Source organism: Chelonoidis abingdonii, chromosome 5 (assembly GCF_003597395.2).
Source record: "Chelonoidis abingdonii isolate Lonesome George chromosome 5, CheloAbing_2.0, whole genome shotgun sequence".
Lineage (NCBI taxonomy): Eukaryota > Metazoa > Chordata > Testudines > Testudinidae > Chelonoidis > Chelonoidis abingdonii.
The window spans coordinates 132,751,988-132,768,964 of NC_133773.1; the positions used below are offsets into that span (position 1 = coordinate 132,751,988).

The 16,977-nt window shown below is 44.9% G+C and overlaps 1 protein-coding gene across 1 annotated transcript; it reads right to left on the reverse strand.

Annotated features, from left to right (window-relative positions):
• Positions 1-3,057: 3,057 nt before the first annotated feature.
• On the reverse strand, positions 3,058-16,128 carry CD8A (CD8 subunit alpha). Its single transcript, XM_032776868.2, has 6 exons — positions 16,029-16,128; positions 14,946-15,320; positions 13,539-13,640; positions 12,925-13,041; positions 11,965-11,995; positions 3,058-5,381 (listed from the first exon to the last, which is right to left on the reverse strand). Exons 1-6 carry the CDS (start codon positions 16,072-16,074, stop codon positions 5,330-5,332), a joined length of 723 nt encoding a protein of 240 aa, XP_032632759.1. The 5' UTR covers positions 16,075-16,128; the 3' UTR covers positions 3,058-5,329.
• Positions 16,129-16,977: the final 849 nt, after the last annotated feature.

A 16,977-nucleotide genomic window follows, 5' to 3' on the forward strand; every position in this document is an offset into this window, starting at 1 on the left:
TTGCACCTAAAACCATGAGTCACTTTTGAAAACGTAGGCCTGGGTGCCTAGCTGTCGGACCATTGAACCTTTTCAAGCCTTATGGTTGGAAATGCAGGTATGTTCCTCATGCCTACCATCTCTGGGTTGATGCTATAATTAACCCAGTTCCTCTACTCCCCAGTTCCTCTTTCTGTGCCAAACTCAGTGATCTAGATACTTTTCCCTTCTTTTGCTCTGTGCGGGAAAATGGTGTGAAATCTCTGCCCTGGAGCTAGTTCTGTGCTTCACTCTATTGTGAACTTCAAAAAAAAAAATATTTCATATGTTGTTAAGTTTATAAGATCCTTTTGGATCTGGTTATTATTGTGGATCTGGCAAAATATCAAACAATCAATGAGTTGAAGAGATGCACCACGTTCCCAGCAAATTCCCATCCTCTGATGGGTACAGGGTATGTCTCTCTTGATTAGGAAAAGGCTGTTCAGCAAAGAATTGCCCAGTGTCCCAGCCTCTTTCCAAAGAATTACCAAGGAAGGCTCTAAAACTTTCTGGTGTGAGGGAGCTTTAACAACTCCAGAACTGGAGAGGTCTTCTGCAAAGTGAAGCTCTCCAGGCACAAGTGGCACAGCTGTGAAACCTGCCTCAGATCTGAAGTTTGGTGGTTCCATGGAGAACTGGAAGGGTTGGTCTCTGGAGAGATGCCCTGTAGGAAGTCCCAGAAATAACTCAAGAGACCTCAGAATCCAAGCTCTTCAGAGAGAGCCTGAGAGGCAGCTTCTGTGGGTTCCACAGCTCCAACATGTCACTTGAGGAAGGACTCGGACAGAGATTTGATTGGGTGAATTTGGCCAAGCCTTGCTGTGGTCAGACCCCCTGGACCTTAAGGATTTCGCCAGAAAAAGGGCCTTCTTTGGAGTGATGTTCACTTGCTTAATGTTTGGACAACTGTACAAACTCATATCACTCACGAGAAAACACTGCAGTTACAATGCTTTGCACTGATACAGCAGTTTCCAAAACACTCGAGATCTTGACAAGGCTAGGTCTTTAAAGCAGCAGGAACTAAAGCACAGAGAAGTTGTGGTTTGAAAACAACTCAGTAGCAAGACTGATAGTAGGATTTCCCATTATAGGTTTCCCAGTCACTAGACTATGCTGATTGCCTGTAGTTTTAGAGACAGGCATGGAAGCCCTTGTAAATACGCAATAGGTGTAAACAGATACAAAGGCCACCAACTTCGCTTCGGGTTCTGAAAACCAACACAAACTATGTGGCCTTTAGTTGTACGGTTAACATAATGTCATTAAAATGCCTCGATGAGCACACAGCTCTCAGGGGATGTCACAGCTGGAGGGGTTCTCTGATCTTTCTCTCAGTTACTGTAAAAAGGGGTTGGATTATTGTTTTTAAAATGACAAATGCTACTACTGAGTAGAGCAACACACCTCGGCCTTTGTTTTGATGTGTGGGGGAAAGAAAAGGACAAAAGTTTTTAAAAAGTTCCAACTAGTGAGATTTTCTACGGTTCTATTTACGACAGCTCAACTCTCTCAGTCTGAGCTCAGTGCAGTGAGATTGTAATACCTGTTTTACAGACCCCAGATACATAGTTTTAGGTACAGAGACTATTTCTGAGCCCCCCATTATTCCTTAGGGGAAAGTATCAACCCAGAGTACAGCTTCTCTTAGGAACAGAGGAGATGCCATACTGGATCAGGCTAGGGTTCCCGATGCCCTGATCGTCGGGGCGCTAGGCGCCTGGGACCCTTGGAACGAACGTGTACTTAGGGCCTGTGGGGTGGGCCGTCACTATGCGCGACTCATGAGACGCTTGATGGTCTCGGACACTAGCCGGTGGTCTAGAGACATTTACATTGAACACATCACCGGCCACCGCCAATACCAGAGTGAGCCGATATGCCCCGCACCCCACGGGGGGAGGGAACCTTACAACCCCCTACTAAACTATATCCCTGATCCTGAACCCACCGATCTGGATTCCACCACGTGAGTCACCTTGTCCATTACCGCCCGCTTACCATATCATGACTGTTAAACCCACTATATGAGATGATGTACCCTCACTGCTCCCCTACTAATCCTGACCCCACCCACTTGTGCACCCGCATTGGGGACATTACAGACTGTATGTATTATATGCTGAACCATAACCAAATACCAGCACCCCCGCATACTCTGTATGTTGCCCCCGATAGCTAATGACTGACACATCAAACTCTTTGTATCATCTTTATTTTCTAATAAACTTTTAAATCTGTCTTTGACAGTGGCCAGATGCTTCAGAGGAAACCTATAAGAAATGCTTTGGTGGATAATTTTGGAATAATCTTCCCAAAGGGGAAGGTTCTTCTGAACTTCTTGTAAGCTAGAAGTTGGCTTATGCCCTGCAGCATGAATGTATATGCTCTCTTCTTAAAAAACATTGACAAAAAATCTGTCTACTGTAACTGTGAATACACTCAATGAGGCACTATTGTCCAGAGGCTATGGCAATGGACTGGGTGTAAGGAGACCTGGATGCTACTCCCAGCTTTGCCCCTGACCTCCTCTGTGAGCTTGGGCATGCCATTTCCCCTCTCTGTGCCTCTATTTCTCTTTCTACCCTTCGTAAGTGTAGACTATAAATTCTGGGGCAGGGACTGTCTCTTATGATGTGTAAGTAGAGCATTTAACACAATGGGGCCTCTAGGTGCTGCTGGAATATAACTAACTCTCTCTCTATATGTCTAGTTCTTTTTTGAATCTTGCTCTGCTCTTGGCTTCAATAATATCTTGTGGCAATGAGTTTCACAGGTTAATTATGCGTGGTGTAACAAAGTTGTCCAAGTTATTGAGCTAACTGCATCTCTGACTCCTTCTGGTCTCGTCACATGCGCCCCTCTCAGGTCTTGGACCTCACGCCATCATCTCTCTTGGTATAGAATCACGTGATTCTCCCACTCTGCAGTCCCCTGTGATCAACCGTGGTTACCTGGCAGGTCTCATTTATCCTCAATGCCTGCAGTTCCATCCCCTCTGGATCAATGACAGTGATAACTAGTAATCAGGCAGCATTCGTCAAGCAATGTATTATTTATTTAGTACAAAAGGCTTTCAGACAAAACAAATCTTAAAACAATCAACACCCCACATGCTAGCCTGTCTTTCCCTAAGGCTTACCATTCCCTGGATCTGGGGAAAGATTCTAATCTTTCAGACTCCTCCAAAGAACCTCTCTCTGGGTCTGTCACACATGCTGACAATTGATCCTTCTTCTCCTGAGGAGGCGTAAATGTTTATAGTCCTCTGATAGCAGAACAGCTATGTCACTTTGGCCTAGGGCCTGGAGGAATGCCATTGTCTTACAATTGTCCCTCACACTCCCTCCCTCCCTGACCCCCGTGTTTGTTGGGAGGGTTGCTTACCTCTAGCTATTTTGTAGCTTTCCTGCTTGCTTTTCTCACAACCTCCTATTAAGTCAGATCGATACCTTCATTCAGGAAATTCCAATAACCCACCATACTCTACTGTAACTTCCCTTTACAGAACAGGTCACATGCAGTGTTCATAACATTATTATATCTCAGTATTCATAGATTATTACATGGCATCTCAACGTCTGTCACAAAAGGATTTCTTGGTCTAGTGAATGGGACTACTCACAAGTCTCGGGAGGCACAAGCTTAAGGACTTTACTAAATTGGGGCCACACTTATTACCAGATTCATTGTTTAAGAAGAGAGACACTTTGGATGTTGGAAGTGGATTTGGATTGTGTTACTGTGGTACTGCCAATACAGATGGGAACATTTTGCCTGGCTGATGTGTATAAATATATAGTAAGAGATCTCTCTTTCCAGTTAACATCTTGTACCTACAGACTTAATATCTGAAGTATTTACAGGTTTAACATGACAGCAAGGTACAGAAGTATTATTGTCCCCATTTTACAGATGGGAAACTGAGGCACAGAGAAATTAAGGTTACAGACTGTGGTAGAGCTGGGATTTGAACCCAGGTCTTCTGAAGCCTAGTCCTGTATCTTTAACCACAGTAACACCTTTCTTCTGTTACTCAAATCTCTCATCAAAAAGGTCATTTATATTTTTATTTAGTTCTCTAACTTTTCTGAGGCTAAGAAGAGGAAAAGGAAATGTGCTTTAGTGAGAATATCTAGAAGTATAGTTGAACTGTTCCACAGTATTTATACTGATTGTTGGGAACAGAAATATTGAAAAACTTTATGGCAATTATAGCAAGAAAATATTTACATCAACTACATAGTTGAAAAAACTAAGATCTTTCATTCTGTGCTTAAAATACTGGTTTGCAGAAAGGAGAGTGGGCTTAGATTTACTCTTTTGCCACTTACCTGTGGGTGCCTAGAAATAGGATGAATCCTGCATACCTTGTGAGTCAAAACTCCCACTGAAGTCAGTGAGAGTCTACCTGAGTAAGAGCAGAATGCTGGGGCCTGCAGTCTTTAGTCTTTGGAACCGTAAAGGAAATAACAGCCCTTTTTAGCCTTTGCCCTTTCAACTCTGCATCATGTTTCTAAAAGTTTTATAGTTTCATTGATTTTAGCTGTTGTTAATACTAAACTCTGATTGTTCAAACTTATCTGGCTTTTTGCCCCATTTTAAAATTAAAAAATAAAAATTAGCCTGTGCTAATGCCCCACTACCAGTTAGCTTGGCATTGGGATGCTCATTAGATTAAATACTTTTATCTCCTTTCCCCATTGTAGACACCATCACAAATAAAAATGTCTTCACGAAGGCCCCAGTCCTGCATCGCTGAAGTGAATGAGAGCTTTACCACTGACTTCACTTGCTGCAGGATCACACACTTAGTTGTGGCAGGCCTAATCTGGCAGTCTTTACTCGGTTGTTATGCAGGCAAAATTCCCAAAAGACTGAATGTTGAGGTCTTTACTTACCAATTGACTTCAACAGCTATATATCTAAGTAAAGACAATAAAAATCTCAGGATTTGCACCACAGACTTCAGTAAGTGGGGCTTTGCTAGAGTTATAGATTATGTCATTTGGCATATTCTGCTTTTTTATGACTTGGAAACCAGCTTGAAAGATTGAACCAAGAAAATTTTGGAGGGAGCTACATTTTAAAATCCAGGCAATAGAATTGATGTAGACTGGCTGGTGTCCAGCATTATCTATATGCTCTTTTTGAACAGTTTGCCTTTTAAAAATCAACAGAATAGAAAGTACAAGAACAATTTAAAAAATAAAGTGAGGGCGAGCATGAATAGTGGAAATGGACGCAGGGTTTGTTTATGCAGTCACAGCTCCTGTTTGGAGATCCAGATGCAAATGGCTCAGTCACATTACACGTATCTGTTCGGCATGCTGGGTTTTCCATTGCTCCCATTCATAGGCCTAAGGAGAGAGGAAAAGGCAACATTTACAGGTTATTTGGATGTGAAGTGAACAAGAAAATGAGTTCTGTGAAAAAGCAAGATCCATCAGCATTGGTCAGCTCATCTGGCCTTCATCTAAACCAATGGTTCTCAAGTTGTAGACCATGGAGTACTTCCGGGGACACTTCACACTGGTGAAGCATCTGCCAGTCGTCAACTGGTGACACCTTCTGCTTGCTGTAGTCCGCTCCATAACTCTTTCAGGACCTTACAGAGGCTTTTCAATCAACAAATCAGTCCCCAATCTGGATCCTGTACAGCTGCTTCGTATTGTTCTTTGTGACATGGTATTGCCAATCCCAAACATCAAAAATCATGAGTCCAGGCCCCAGTAATCATGAGACTGCCTTTAAAAGCATGAGATTTCAAAAAAAATAATAATGCATTTTGGATTCTTTTTATTTGCCTCTGGTTTCTGAGGCTTTCGGATACACTCAGGTTATGTTTTCAGGCATTTCTCTGAAATCATGAGGGCTAGAAATGTCTTTTTTTTTAACTGAAAGCTGAGACTCTTACATAATCACATGACTCCTGGAGTTAGCACCTTTACATTAAATATTATGAGACCTTTGATAAAATGGCAAGAATTAGTTTGTGGCTTTTTTGAAGGAAGTACAACCATGATTAAATTTGTCTGCTGTGCCAGACCTGGAGGAGTAACAAGCACTCAAGGAAGAGAACTATAATGCAAAGTGACCTGGATTGATTAGGGCAGTGGGGGCTGCAGGCAACTGGGGGAAATCCAGTACAATGTACTGTAAGGTCCTGTGCAGAGAACAGGAAATAGACAAGAAAAAAGTAACTAAGCTGTCAGTACCAACCATGTCAGAGTGAGTTTATTTGCTATACTGTCCTGCTATTACTTATTCACATAGCTAAGATTCCTAGTTTCTGTAAGGCAGGTGTGGCTTCTGCACTTGGAGGGGGAAAGGCCGTGTAGTCCCTGGGACACTTCTGATCTTAGGAAAATACGTAAATGTTTAAGAACCACAGATTGAAATGTGTACTTTGTAGAGAAGTCTTGTATCAAACATAAATAGGCTTGGCAGAATTTGATTTTTATTATTTTTGATAGAGAATGTCAACATCTATTTTAAAGCAGTTTTAGATTTTTATCGATTTATACATTCACAGTTGCACAATTTATGGGTTTTAAAACTTTTATATTTTTATCAATTTAAATTTTCACAGTGGTGGGAAATTATGGGGGACACAGTTATTTCATTATATTAGATGATGAGATTCAAAAAGTTAGAGCTTTATAAACCATTAAAACACACTGTCAACATCACATGTCAAATTATACAAAGTAAATAGCCTTAAATCAAGCTGTCATATCTGTTTTTACTATTCATTTGCTAGTCCATTTGCAATAAGCCTAATTCAAAAGAATAAATAAGTGGATGTTGACTTTAATAAGCAGGGCCGGCTCTGGCTTTTTTGCCGCCCCAAGCAAAAAAAAAAAAATTAAAAAAATAAAACCGCCTGCGTGGCGGCCAGAGCGGCAAAGCATGCACACACACAGAAAACCTGCAGGGCGGCAAAGCGGGAACAAAAACAACCCACCCCATTCACTTCAGGCACTTGTCACCTTGCAGGAAGGGCTCGGTACACACAGGATCAGGCCCAGGATTGTCAATGTAATGTCTGGAATCACTGTCTATAGTAATCTGTTTCAGCTAAAAGGAAAGTCCAGTGGGTCAGATCCTCAAGCAGTATAAATCTGCACCTCTCCAGGGCCTTTGGATGTACACTTGTTTACAGCAGCTGAAGATCTAGCTCAGCGTACAGTGCATATTTTTACTGAAAATTCATTTGCGGTGGAAAAAATAAACCCTGAAGTTGCCAGTGCTAGTCCTGGAGCCAGATCCTGTTGAGAAGCGGTCCTTTATTGTCTTAGCCCTGCTCTACCCGGGGGGAGGGGGGAATACTGATCTAAGTTACTTCAGTAACGTAGCTGAGGTCAACATACTTAGATCTACTCACTGTGGTATCTTCATTGCAGTGAGTCAACTGCTGACGCTCCCCCATTGACTCCGCCTGCACCTCTCGGCTTGGTGGAGTACAGGAGTCGACAGGAGAGTGTTCAAGGGTTGATTTATCACAACACAATACATTGATTCCCACTGGATTGATTGCTGCCTGCCGATCCTGCAGGTAGTTTAGACATATCCTGCGTCGTACCACTGACTTCTGAAGAGCTGTTATTGAAATCAGTGAACTGCTCACCAGAGCAAGGACTACTCCTGTGAATAAAAGTTTTCAGGACTGGGCCTTTAATTGTCATTTCCCATCAATGTCTTTGATATTCCTTTTATTCACTACAGCAAAGTGTAAGGTTTAAAAGCCTCACACTGCAAAAAAAAAACCCCCAAAACTGGAACTTCTCCTTTAACAGCTCCTAGCTCAAACATTCTCCAAGATGTTCCTTCTGGCCTGAAAAACTTTCCAAGCTTAGGTCAGCTGTCAGGTGAACTCCTGGGGAAGTTTGAGTGCAATCCATTCAGCTGTTTTTTGAATGGAGCCAGGAACAATATACAAACCTGTTCCCATTTTCCCAAGATTTCATTTTGTGCACAAATGACATAACAGATGAACTTGACGAATTAAGGCATAATTGCTTTGCTAAGTTGTTTGGGGGAAAAGTTTTAAAATAATGGAAATGTAAATAATTAAAATAGATTTTCTGTGCATGCCAGAAAAATTGTATTTCCTGAGGCACTTGGAATCTCACACTATTGGTTCTACATTCCATAGTTCTGCTGTTAGGTTTTTCCCATATTAACATAGCATAGTAATTTCAATGGGAGTTTTGGGTAGGCACACAGGCAATATTTTTATTTGTTATTACAGTAGCACCTAGGAGTCCCAGTCATGGACCAAGGCCCCATTGTGCTGGTGTAGACATGTGGACTCACTCCTGCTCATGACTTCCAGGAATTTGCTCATTCCAGCTCTGGAGCACCCCCTGCAGGCCAGTGATCCACCTGTCCTCTGGCCCCCGCCCCCCCTTTCTGGACTCTGGTGCCCTGTTAGCTGGGGTGCTGCCACCTGGCAGTAACTCCTTTCTCTCAGGGTCTCCCCTCTCCAGGAAACCCCCACCCACTATCCCCACCTCACCTCAGGATGAGACTACTGCCAATCATCAGCTAGCCCCCATACTCTGGGGCCAACTGCATTATCAGCCTACTCATCACTGGTGAGGTTGGGTTTGGATCTGCTGCCTTGGCGTACCCCTGGGCTGCCCTCTGCAACCCCCAGAACCTGTTGCCTTCTGCTAGGCCACAGCCTGGGGCTTTCTAGGCTGGAGCTCCCCATCCCTGCTCCACTCCCATACCCTGTCTCTAGCTCCCGGCCAGCAGGCAGGCCCTTCTCTCTCTACAAGTAGAGGGAAACTGCCGCTTTTGGCTCCCCTGGCCTTCTTATAAGGCCCTGTTGCTCAGTTTAGGGCATGGCCGCAGCTGCAACCACTTCCCCCAATCAGCCAGGGTTTTACCTTGCTCAGCCCCAGCCCTCTGCAGGGCTTTTTCAACCCCTTCCGGGCTGGAGTGGTTGGTCACCCCGCTACAGCTGGGTACTGTACAAACACAGAACAAAAAGCCATGTTGTGGCATGATGACCTCTTGGCCAACACACCGGGACTGAACTGGGGACATCCAGTGCTAAAAGCAAGAGCTGCTATAGCTTGAACTAAAGTATCAACCCTTTTTAGCTGGGGGCTGTAATAGAGCTAAGTGAATATATTTTTTTTTCACCACAAAATGCATTTTTCACGTCACCAAAACTATTTGCAAATTAGGGTCAAAGTTAGTGGATAGTTTTGGCCAAAAACAATTGGAATTTTATTTTCAAAAATGTTGAAGTGTATCAGTTCAGCCATTTCAAAACAAAAAATATGGAATTTTAGTTTCAAAATGGCATGTTTTGAAATTTCACTTTTAGAAAAAGAAAGGGTAAAAGGCATCCAAAACAATCCAAAACTGAACCAAAAAAACCCTTGCTTTGGGCTGAACAAAATGTTTCTTTTGACCAGAAACAATTTTTTTTTCATTTGGCAAGGAAAAACCGCAAAAATTCACTTCTGGTTCTAACTGAACCATTCCGCCCGCCCATTTCAACCCCCATATTGAAAAAAATGTGTTATACGCTCAGCTCTTGACCATAACAACTTCCATCCTCTGTAGATCAGCAGAGAGGGGAACTGTAACACACACTCCGCAGTGGATTAGAATGGCACTTTGCAAGGCAATACATATCTCATACTGGAGATAGAGTGAGATAATAGAGGCATATATTTTTTAGGTTCCTGTGCAAAGCTGCTATGATGTGGTCACAGTGCTGTGATAGCAGGGTTATATTTAACGATCAGAAGGCATTTTCATTCTAAAACCCTTTTACAAAACATTACTCTTTGGGCAGCAATTTCTAATGCTTGATCTCAGCCTTGGAGTTCATTTTTACCAAGTTTTAACAATCTGGTACCATTCTGTATTAGGGAGATATTAAAAACAGTATTGTTCTGATGTTGATTTTTCTCAGATGAATTTGTTCATTTAGGTAGCTCAAAAATAGCTTGTTCTGAAATTAAAAATCTGACATATGTGGGTCCTGAAGGGGGAATGTGAGCGTAGCTTTGTCTGCAGACATTGGCTTTGCCAAAGAAAAGGCTCTGGAGGTTTGAAAATCCTACCCGGAGCCTTCATTAAGTCCAGATAAGGGTGCATTTCTAGTGCACCGGACTGGACACCACCTCTACAGGAGGCCCTTTAATTTCCTCTGGTGAACAGAATGTGCAAGCCCACAGCCCAGCTTATTCATCTCACTTCTGTTTTCTCCTACACAGGGGAAAGAGGCAGAAAGTACTACCAGCCCCTCTGCCACAGTGGGGGTTACCTCCTCACAGTTTTTAATGGTCCCAGAAAGACCCAGTGAATGCTTCCCCCTGCCCCCCGAGGTACTGAGCCTACTGAGTCCTCTTTACTGCTGTGCTTATTACTATAGAGGCTATCAGCATTAGGTAGAGAGGGAGCAGCATGGGGCATGGGTCGCTTGCTGGTGGAATCTCTGCAGCTTGAGGTCTTCAAACCACAAGTTGAAGACTTCAATAACTCGGACATAGGTTAGGGGTTGTATAGAAGTGGATGGGTAGGGTTCTGTGGCCTGCTTTGTGCAGGAGGTCAGACTAGATGATCATATTGGTCCCTTCTGACCTATGAGTCTATGAGTCTAAATGCTAATCCCAACCCAGACACTTAGGGCTTGTCTCTAGTATGGATTTGTGCACCAATGTAGTCCCACCAGTGCAAATCCCTAGTGTGCACTCACGGGACAGTGTAAAATGAGGCTCACACAAGTGCAACTTCACCCTGTTTAAAACATCTTCCGTCGGCCTTAAGCAAGTCATTTAAAGCTATTTGAACCTGCCTGCCTCAGTTTCCCATTAGTTAACACAGTGATGCGAAGTCTCACTGAATGGTGGTAATAGCTTTGAAGCTGGACAATCAGAACGTGACCTTACAAGCTCCTGGTGCGTGGAGAGCCCATGACGTCTGTGCAGACAGAACTTGTCAGGCTGAGCCTGAATGCTACTTGTCATTACTATTTATTTATTTACTGTTCACAGGTACATTTCACACTGCGGTTATCTGAATGTGCCATCATTTTATTCAAATAACTAAACATGCAATTATCTGGAAAAGGGGGAAAGAAATTATATCTAAAAATAGCCCCAAACTCTATGTTAATGCAACGGAGTCGGCAAGGTCCTGCATCTCTTGAATCCAATAGTAGTTTTGGGAACAGAAAAATGCAAGATAATGGGCCTTACATTTGAGATTCAGAAGATTCAAGTTTCCATAGCAAGCTTAACACTGTCCCCTGTGTGTATATACTATGGCACTTCTTTTGTTACACAATTAGGGCTTGATCCTGCAAGGGGGTGAGTTCTCTGACCCTGATCCAGAAAAGGATTTAAGTTCAGCTCAGCTTTAAGCATGTGTGTAGTCCCACTGTCTTCAATAGGATCATGCATGTGCTAATATATTTTTTGGGGTCCGGCCCAGAGGGTTCAGCACCTTGCAGTCCTTAGATAATACAGGCCAATGTGACAGCAAGCCTGTTGGAAAAACAAACTATACTTTCCCCTATTATCCTTGATGGAGACATGTAACATTTGCTAGGTACATTGAGTGATCCCCTAATGAAAGGGTCTACTGTAATTCATAGCCACAAAGTCTGCAGCCTGCAAACTCTTTGAGGCATGAACTGTCTTCCTGTGTCTGTACAGTACCTACTCTCTTTTGGGTGCTACTGTATTTAAATGGTATATAATTATAACAAAGGAGAAAGGGTTAAAGCAAGAAACTTAAGGCTGGTTTTCCGGACTTAATGACACAGACAAACCCTCAGAAGTAATATTGTGTGCATGTGAGGGGGCCAATGCGTGGGACTTTTTGTCTTGTGGTATCAATTTACTTTATAACACACTGTGCAAGAAGCCATTGAACTAAAGAGAAAATGTCTCCAAATGGAAGTTTACCAACCTTTTACATTTGCATCTTCGTCTTCTGGTTTCTTTTAAAAGAAGAGATGAAGTTGAAAGAATTAGCGAGCGAGTCATTGTTCAGTAAAAAAGACACTGCAGCAACACATTACTGGCATTCCCCCCCCTGAAATCATCCTCTGCATGCTAGAGTTGAGTTTATATTTGCTGTAGGTTTGGTCCAGCCCCTGTCTCTTTTAGTTTTCTTTTGGGCAACCCTCAAGCAAGGCAAGTAGTCGGGGCAGCTCTATGTATTTTGCTGCCCCAAGCATGGCAGTCAGGCAGCTTTCGGCAGCGCGCCTACGGGAGGTCCACCCGTATTGCGGATTCGGCAGCATGCAGTACCCGGCACCGAATTGCTGTTGAAACCACGGGACCGGCAGACCTCCCGCAGGCATGCCACCAAAAGCAGCCTGAATGCTGCCCTTAGGGAGCTTGGAGCACTGGTGCCTGGAGCCTCCCCTGCAAGTAGTCCTTATTCAACACATAGTCCTATTGAAGTCAATGAAATTGCTCCCAAGGATGAGAGCCACTCATGTGATTAATGGCTGCAGGATTGAGCCTTTCGGTTTTTATTCAAGACTAAAACTCAGAACTGGAGCATTGACTGTATGTTCCTGTTTGTGATCCATACCAATCTGGAAAGCCAGTGAAAGTTTGTTTGCAGTGCTTATTTCTACAATAGGCAAGCGGCATGGATTGCCAGAAGAGCACAACCAAATTTACCCCCAGGAAACGGAGACCTAACTCTGAAAAAGGAGGACTTTTTCAGTAAAAAGCTAAACAAATTCAGTCTGGAAATAAGGTGTACTGTACATTTTAACAGTGCAAGTAATTAATGATTGGAACAATTTACCAAGGGTCATTCACCATCACTGACAATTTTTTAATTTTAAACGCTGCTCTCTGGCATGGGAGCGTAGGACTATCTGGATCAGCCGAATGGAGGGGAGTCACTTACTTTGACATATCGTGATGGTGGCCAGCAGGGCAATGAGGAGGAGAACGCAGGCGCTCGCTAAGGGGACCCAGATGTACAAGTGACAGTATAAATCCAGCCCTTTCTTTGGGGTTTTCGCTGCGGAAACAAAATAGCGTAAAAAATAAAAGTAACCCAGGAGCTTCAGTGATCCCCCAGTCCCAGGCTGCGCCCCAAGAGGAGAGATCAGGCGGTGGGTGGGGGTGCAGGATGCACTCGGTGCAGGGGACAGAGGGACCGGTGCAGGCACCACCACGTGCTGTGGAGACAGAGCCGGCCTGTTCTGGCCGATAGCGGGGGGAGCCGTTTCTGCTACTCGCAGCGATCCCAGCTGGGAGCACGGGGCTGGTGCTCGTGCGTGAGCTGCCGAATTTATCGCCGGGGCTGGTTTAACGAGCCGCCAGGTTTCCCTCCAGAGGGAAAACACGTGGTCAGCAAATCCAGCCTTGGGATGTGTCCAGCCCGGGACAGCCAGCGCAAGCCAGGGGGCCGATGCTGCATGCAGAGCGAGCAGCCAGGGCGTGTGAAATCACAGCCAGCCCCGCCGCTGGGGGCTCTGGCTCCCCCAAAGCTGTGGGGTGAGCCGAAGCCGGTACCTGTGTTAAGAGATTGCTTGCAGTCCCTGGGTTCCTTGCTGCCAATGGAGGTGCTGGGCTGGGTGGTGGTTGCCTTCGTAGAGGGGGCTGTGGTGGGGGGAGCTGGAAAGAAGAATGGAAACAACAGGTAGTGAAGTCAATCTCTGTCCCTTCTTCTCTCGCTGCCTTCCTCTGTCCCTCCCTCCAGAACTCATTCCCCCAGTAGAGCCAATAGAGGCTGTGCCCCCACGTACCCATAGCCCATGTAGACAGCAACTCCTTCCCCAGCCAAGCTACTCTGTAGGGATCTCCTGGGGCAATCCCAGCCCTGGAGCAGACTCCAAAGAGCAGTAAATGCATTCCTCTATCTCTCTAATCTGGTTTTATCCGGCTGCCCATCATCATAGTATCTGGGTGCTTTCCAGTCCACATCGAATCAGTGCCAATAGCAAAACCCCTACTGGACGTCACAGTCTCTGGCGCTTATCCCGTTTTGTGGTCAAAACTCTGCTTGGCTAAGGTTTGGGGTTTGATTTTTTAAAAGATTTTCTTAATGTTTAGGGGTTGGTTGGATAGAAGTGGGGTCAGTGATGGGGTTTGTTTGATAGAAGTGGTGTCAGTGATGGGGTTTGTTGGGTAGAAGGGGTGTCAGTGATGGGGTTTGTTGAGTAGAAGGGGGTGTCAGTTATAGGGTTTGTTTGGTAGAAGTGGTGTCAGTGATGGGGTTTGTTGGGTAGAAGGGGTGTTAGTGATGGGGTTTGTTGAGGAGAAGGGGTGTCAGTGATGGGATTTGCTGGGTAGAAGGGGGTGTCAGTGATGGGGTTTGTTGGGTAGAAGGGGTGTCAGTGATGGGACTTGTTGGGTAGAAGTGGTGTCAGTGATGGGGTTTGTTTGATAGAAGGGGTGTCAGTGATGGGGTTTGTTGGGTAGAAGTGGTGTCAGTGATGGGGTTTGTTGGGTAGAAGGGGGTGTCAGTGTTTTAAGCATCATTCCCACAGCATTATCCATGCTGAGCCATGACTGGGAATGGGGAGGGGAAAATGACCAGGCATTTATCCCATTGTCTCCAGTCTCCTGAAAGAGTGGGATCACTAGGACCCTATGGGGAAACCTACACCCTGCTCAGGGACACCAACTGCTGGCAGTTACAGGCAGTGAGTGGAGGTGAAGGGCAGTGACAGGGAATGAGGGTGAGGCAGATGCAAGGAGACCACGTGGCTGAGACATTCAGGGAAAGCGAAACATTGAGAGGGGCGTCCTGGACAGAAGCTCTGTGCAGGGACCCCTGACACCTGCCCAGCTGGGCACACAGGAAGAAAGGGCCAGATCTGAGAGGTGATGAGGATGATGCTGGGCTGGGAGGGAGGGGGAATGCTGGGGCTCCAGCCCAGGCAGAGGGGGCTGAGATGGGGTGAGGTTGGTGCTGACCTGGCAGGTGGAGTGCGATCCCGGAGCTGAAGTGCAGCCTCTGGTTGTGGTTGACGATGCAATAATAATTGCCCTGGTCCTGCTCCTGGAAGGACTTCACGGTCAGTCTGTAGATGTTGGATTCTTTTTTTGCCTCAAAGCGTACGGGTGGTTTTCCATTCTCTGTCGGTGCCACCCGGCCGAGGGAGGTAATGAACAAGATGAACTGGGGGGCAGACTGCCCATGCTGGAGCATCCAGGAGACACCGCTGTCTGACAGGCCATGGCCTGAGAACACACACTCCAGTTCCACCTTGTTTCCCAGGACTAGGGGGCTGCCGCCGTTGCGGAGCCTTACACTCATTTTGCTTCCCTGGCCCTGGGATCTGCAGCAACCTGAGGGAGAGAAATCCACCCAGCACAGTTATCAGCACAGTCACACCCATCCACAGAGAGCGTCCGCAGCACCATCCAAGCCGTAGTCTCCTTATTGGGGTCTCAGATCTCACTCAAAGCTCCGTCCTCACTGATTAGTGCCTAGACACCCAGAGCAGTGAACCAAGAACATGCACAGGGCTAAGGGATCAACACGGTCTCAGGCAGACTCAGGTAATACATTTCAGCGACTGCTAGGATTCAGGGCTACAATGTGCCCAGCGATCGCCTGAGTCCTTACAACAGCTGCCCTAGTTCAAAGATCATCTGATGCAGAAAAGCTATCTGGGTGAAAACTCAGGTTACGCTGATATATACCAAGTTTTTTAAAATGATGCATAAGTTTTGACTCTCGTGAACCCAAAAAAATCCTTGGGCCAGACTCTGCTCTCAGTCATGCTGGAGTAAATCTGGAGTAATTCCACTGGCTCCACCTGCATGACTGAGCTCAGGCTCTGGGCCATTTTCTCTATTCGCTCACAGAAACAAAGTAAAACACAAAACTGAAAATTAATCTGGTGAGTTTGCTTGCTTTTTAATCTTTGTTTTGATTCCTTGCCCATTCATTTTGACTCCTCCATTCAGATGACTCTGGAGAGACCACCCTAAACTCCCATTATTAATTACCCTTCTTAAAGAGGTTAAACTAAATAGCGATTCTGTACTCACATAAGGTCAGACTGAGAAAAAACAGCAAAGAAACGAATCTGGCCATTATATCCTTGTGCTGACGGTTCTCAAGAAAGGCGCTGCAGAGCAAAGATGAATTTGCTGGTTTGGCTTGATAGGACGTAGTGCTTTTTGGAGAGGATGTGATGTCAGCAAACATAGTTGGAAAGTTTCTCAGCCTCCAAAGTTAAATGAACCAAGAGGAGAAGAATTCATCCCTCAGTCAGTCTTGGTTCATTTTTGAATATTGGTTTCAATCATCTTTCCATATTTAAGGCCAAACACCTTTGCATTGTCATCAGGGATGATCTGTCACGTATCTGTCTTCTTGCTAGCTACTGTACTTGTCCTATACCATTCACTAAAACAAATGTTGATTGGCGCAGCATTGGATCCTTTAGATGGGTGGCTCTCAATTTTTTCCATACCGGGATCCACTCTCAAACTCTCCTCCCATCTAACTGAGATCTAGTTGCAACCCTCTTCTCACTGAGATATATGGGAAGTACAAGGCGGTTGTGACCCAAGGTTAAGACCCTATGGTTTAGATCTCAGCATTTAAATCCCATATCTCCTATTTCCTGATGGAAAGTTCATTGCATTAGACTGAAGGCCTGCTCCAGTGAAGATGTTACCTATGCCAATGGGAGGGCTTCTCCCACTGGCACAGGTAATCCATCTCCCCGAGAGGCAGTAGTTATGTTGATGGGAGAAGCCCTCCTGTTGACATAGTACGGTCTACACTGGGAGTTAGGTCAGTGTAACTGTGGCAGGGATATGAATTTTCCATACCCCGAGTGATGCACTTATATCAACATCAGTTTTTAGTGTAGACCAAGCCAGAGTCTTAGTGAAATGCCATAATGCTATAATGAGGATTACAAAACACACTATTTTGTTTATGTGCTAAGCAGGATACAGCACATGGTCAGGTATACTTGTTGTACGG

What these genes read in the sequence shown, in the direction of transcription:
- CD8A (XM_032776868.2), bottom strand. Translation starts at nt 16,074, where the DNA reads ATGGCCAGATTCGTTTCTTTGCTGTTTTTTCTCAGTCTGACCTTAT. An exon ending in CAAGCAATCTCTTAACACAG is followed by an intron (nt 13,042 to 13,538) that starts GTACCGGCTTCG and finishes TTGTTTCCGCAG; the next exon opens with CGAAAACCCCAAAGAAAGGG. An exon ending in CGAAGATGCAAATGTAAAAG is followed by an intron (nt 5,382 to 11,964) that starts GTTGGTAAACTT and finishes CTCTCTCCTTAG; the next exon opens with GCCTATGAATGGGAGCAATG.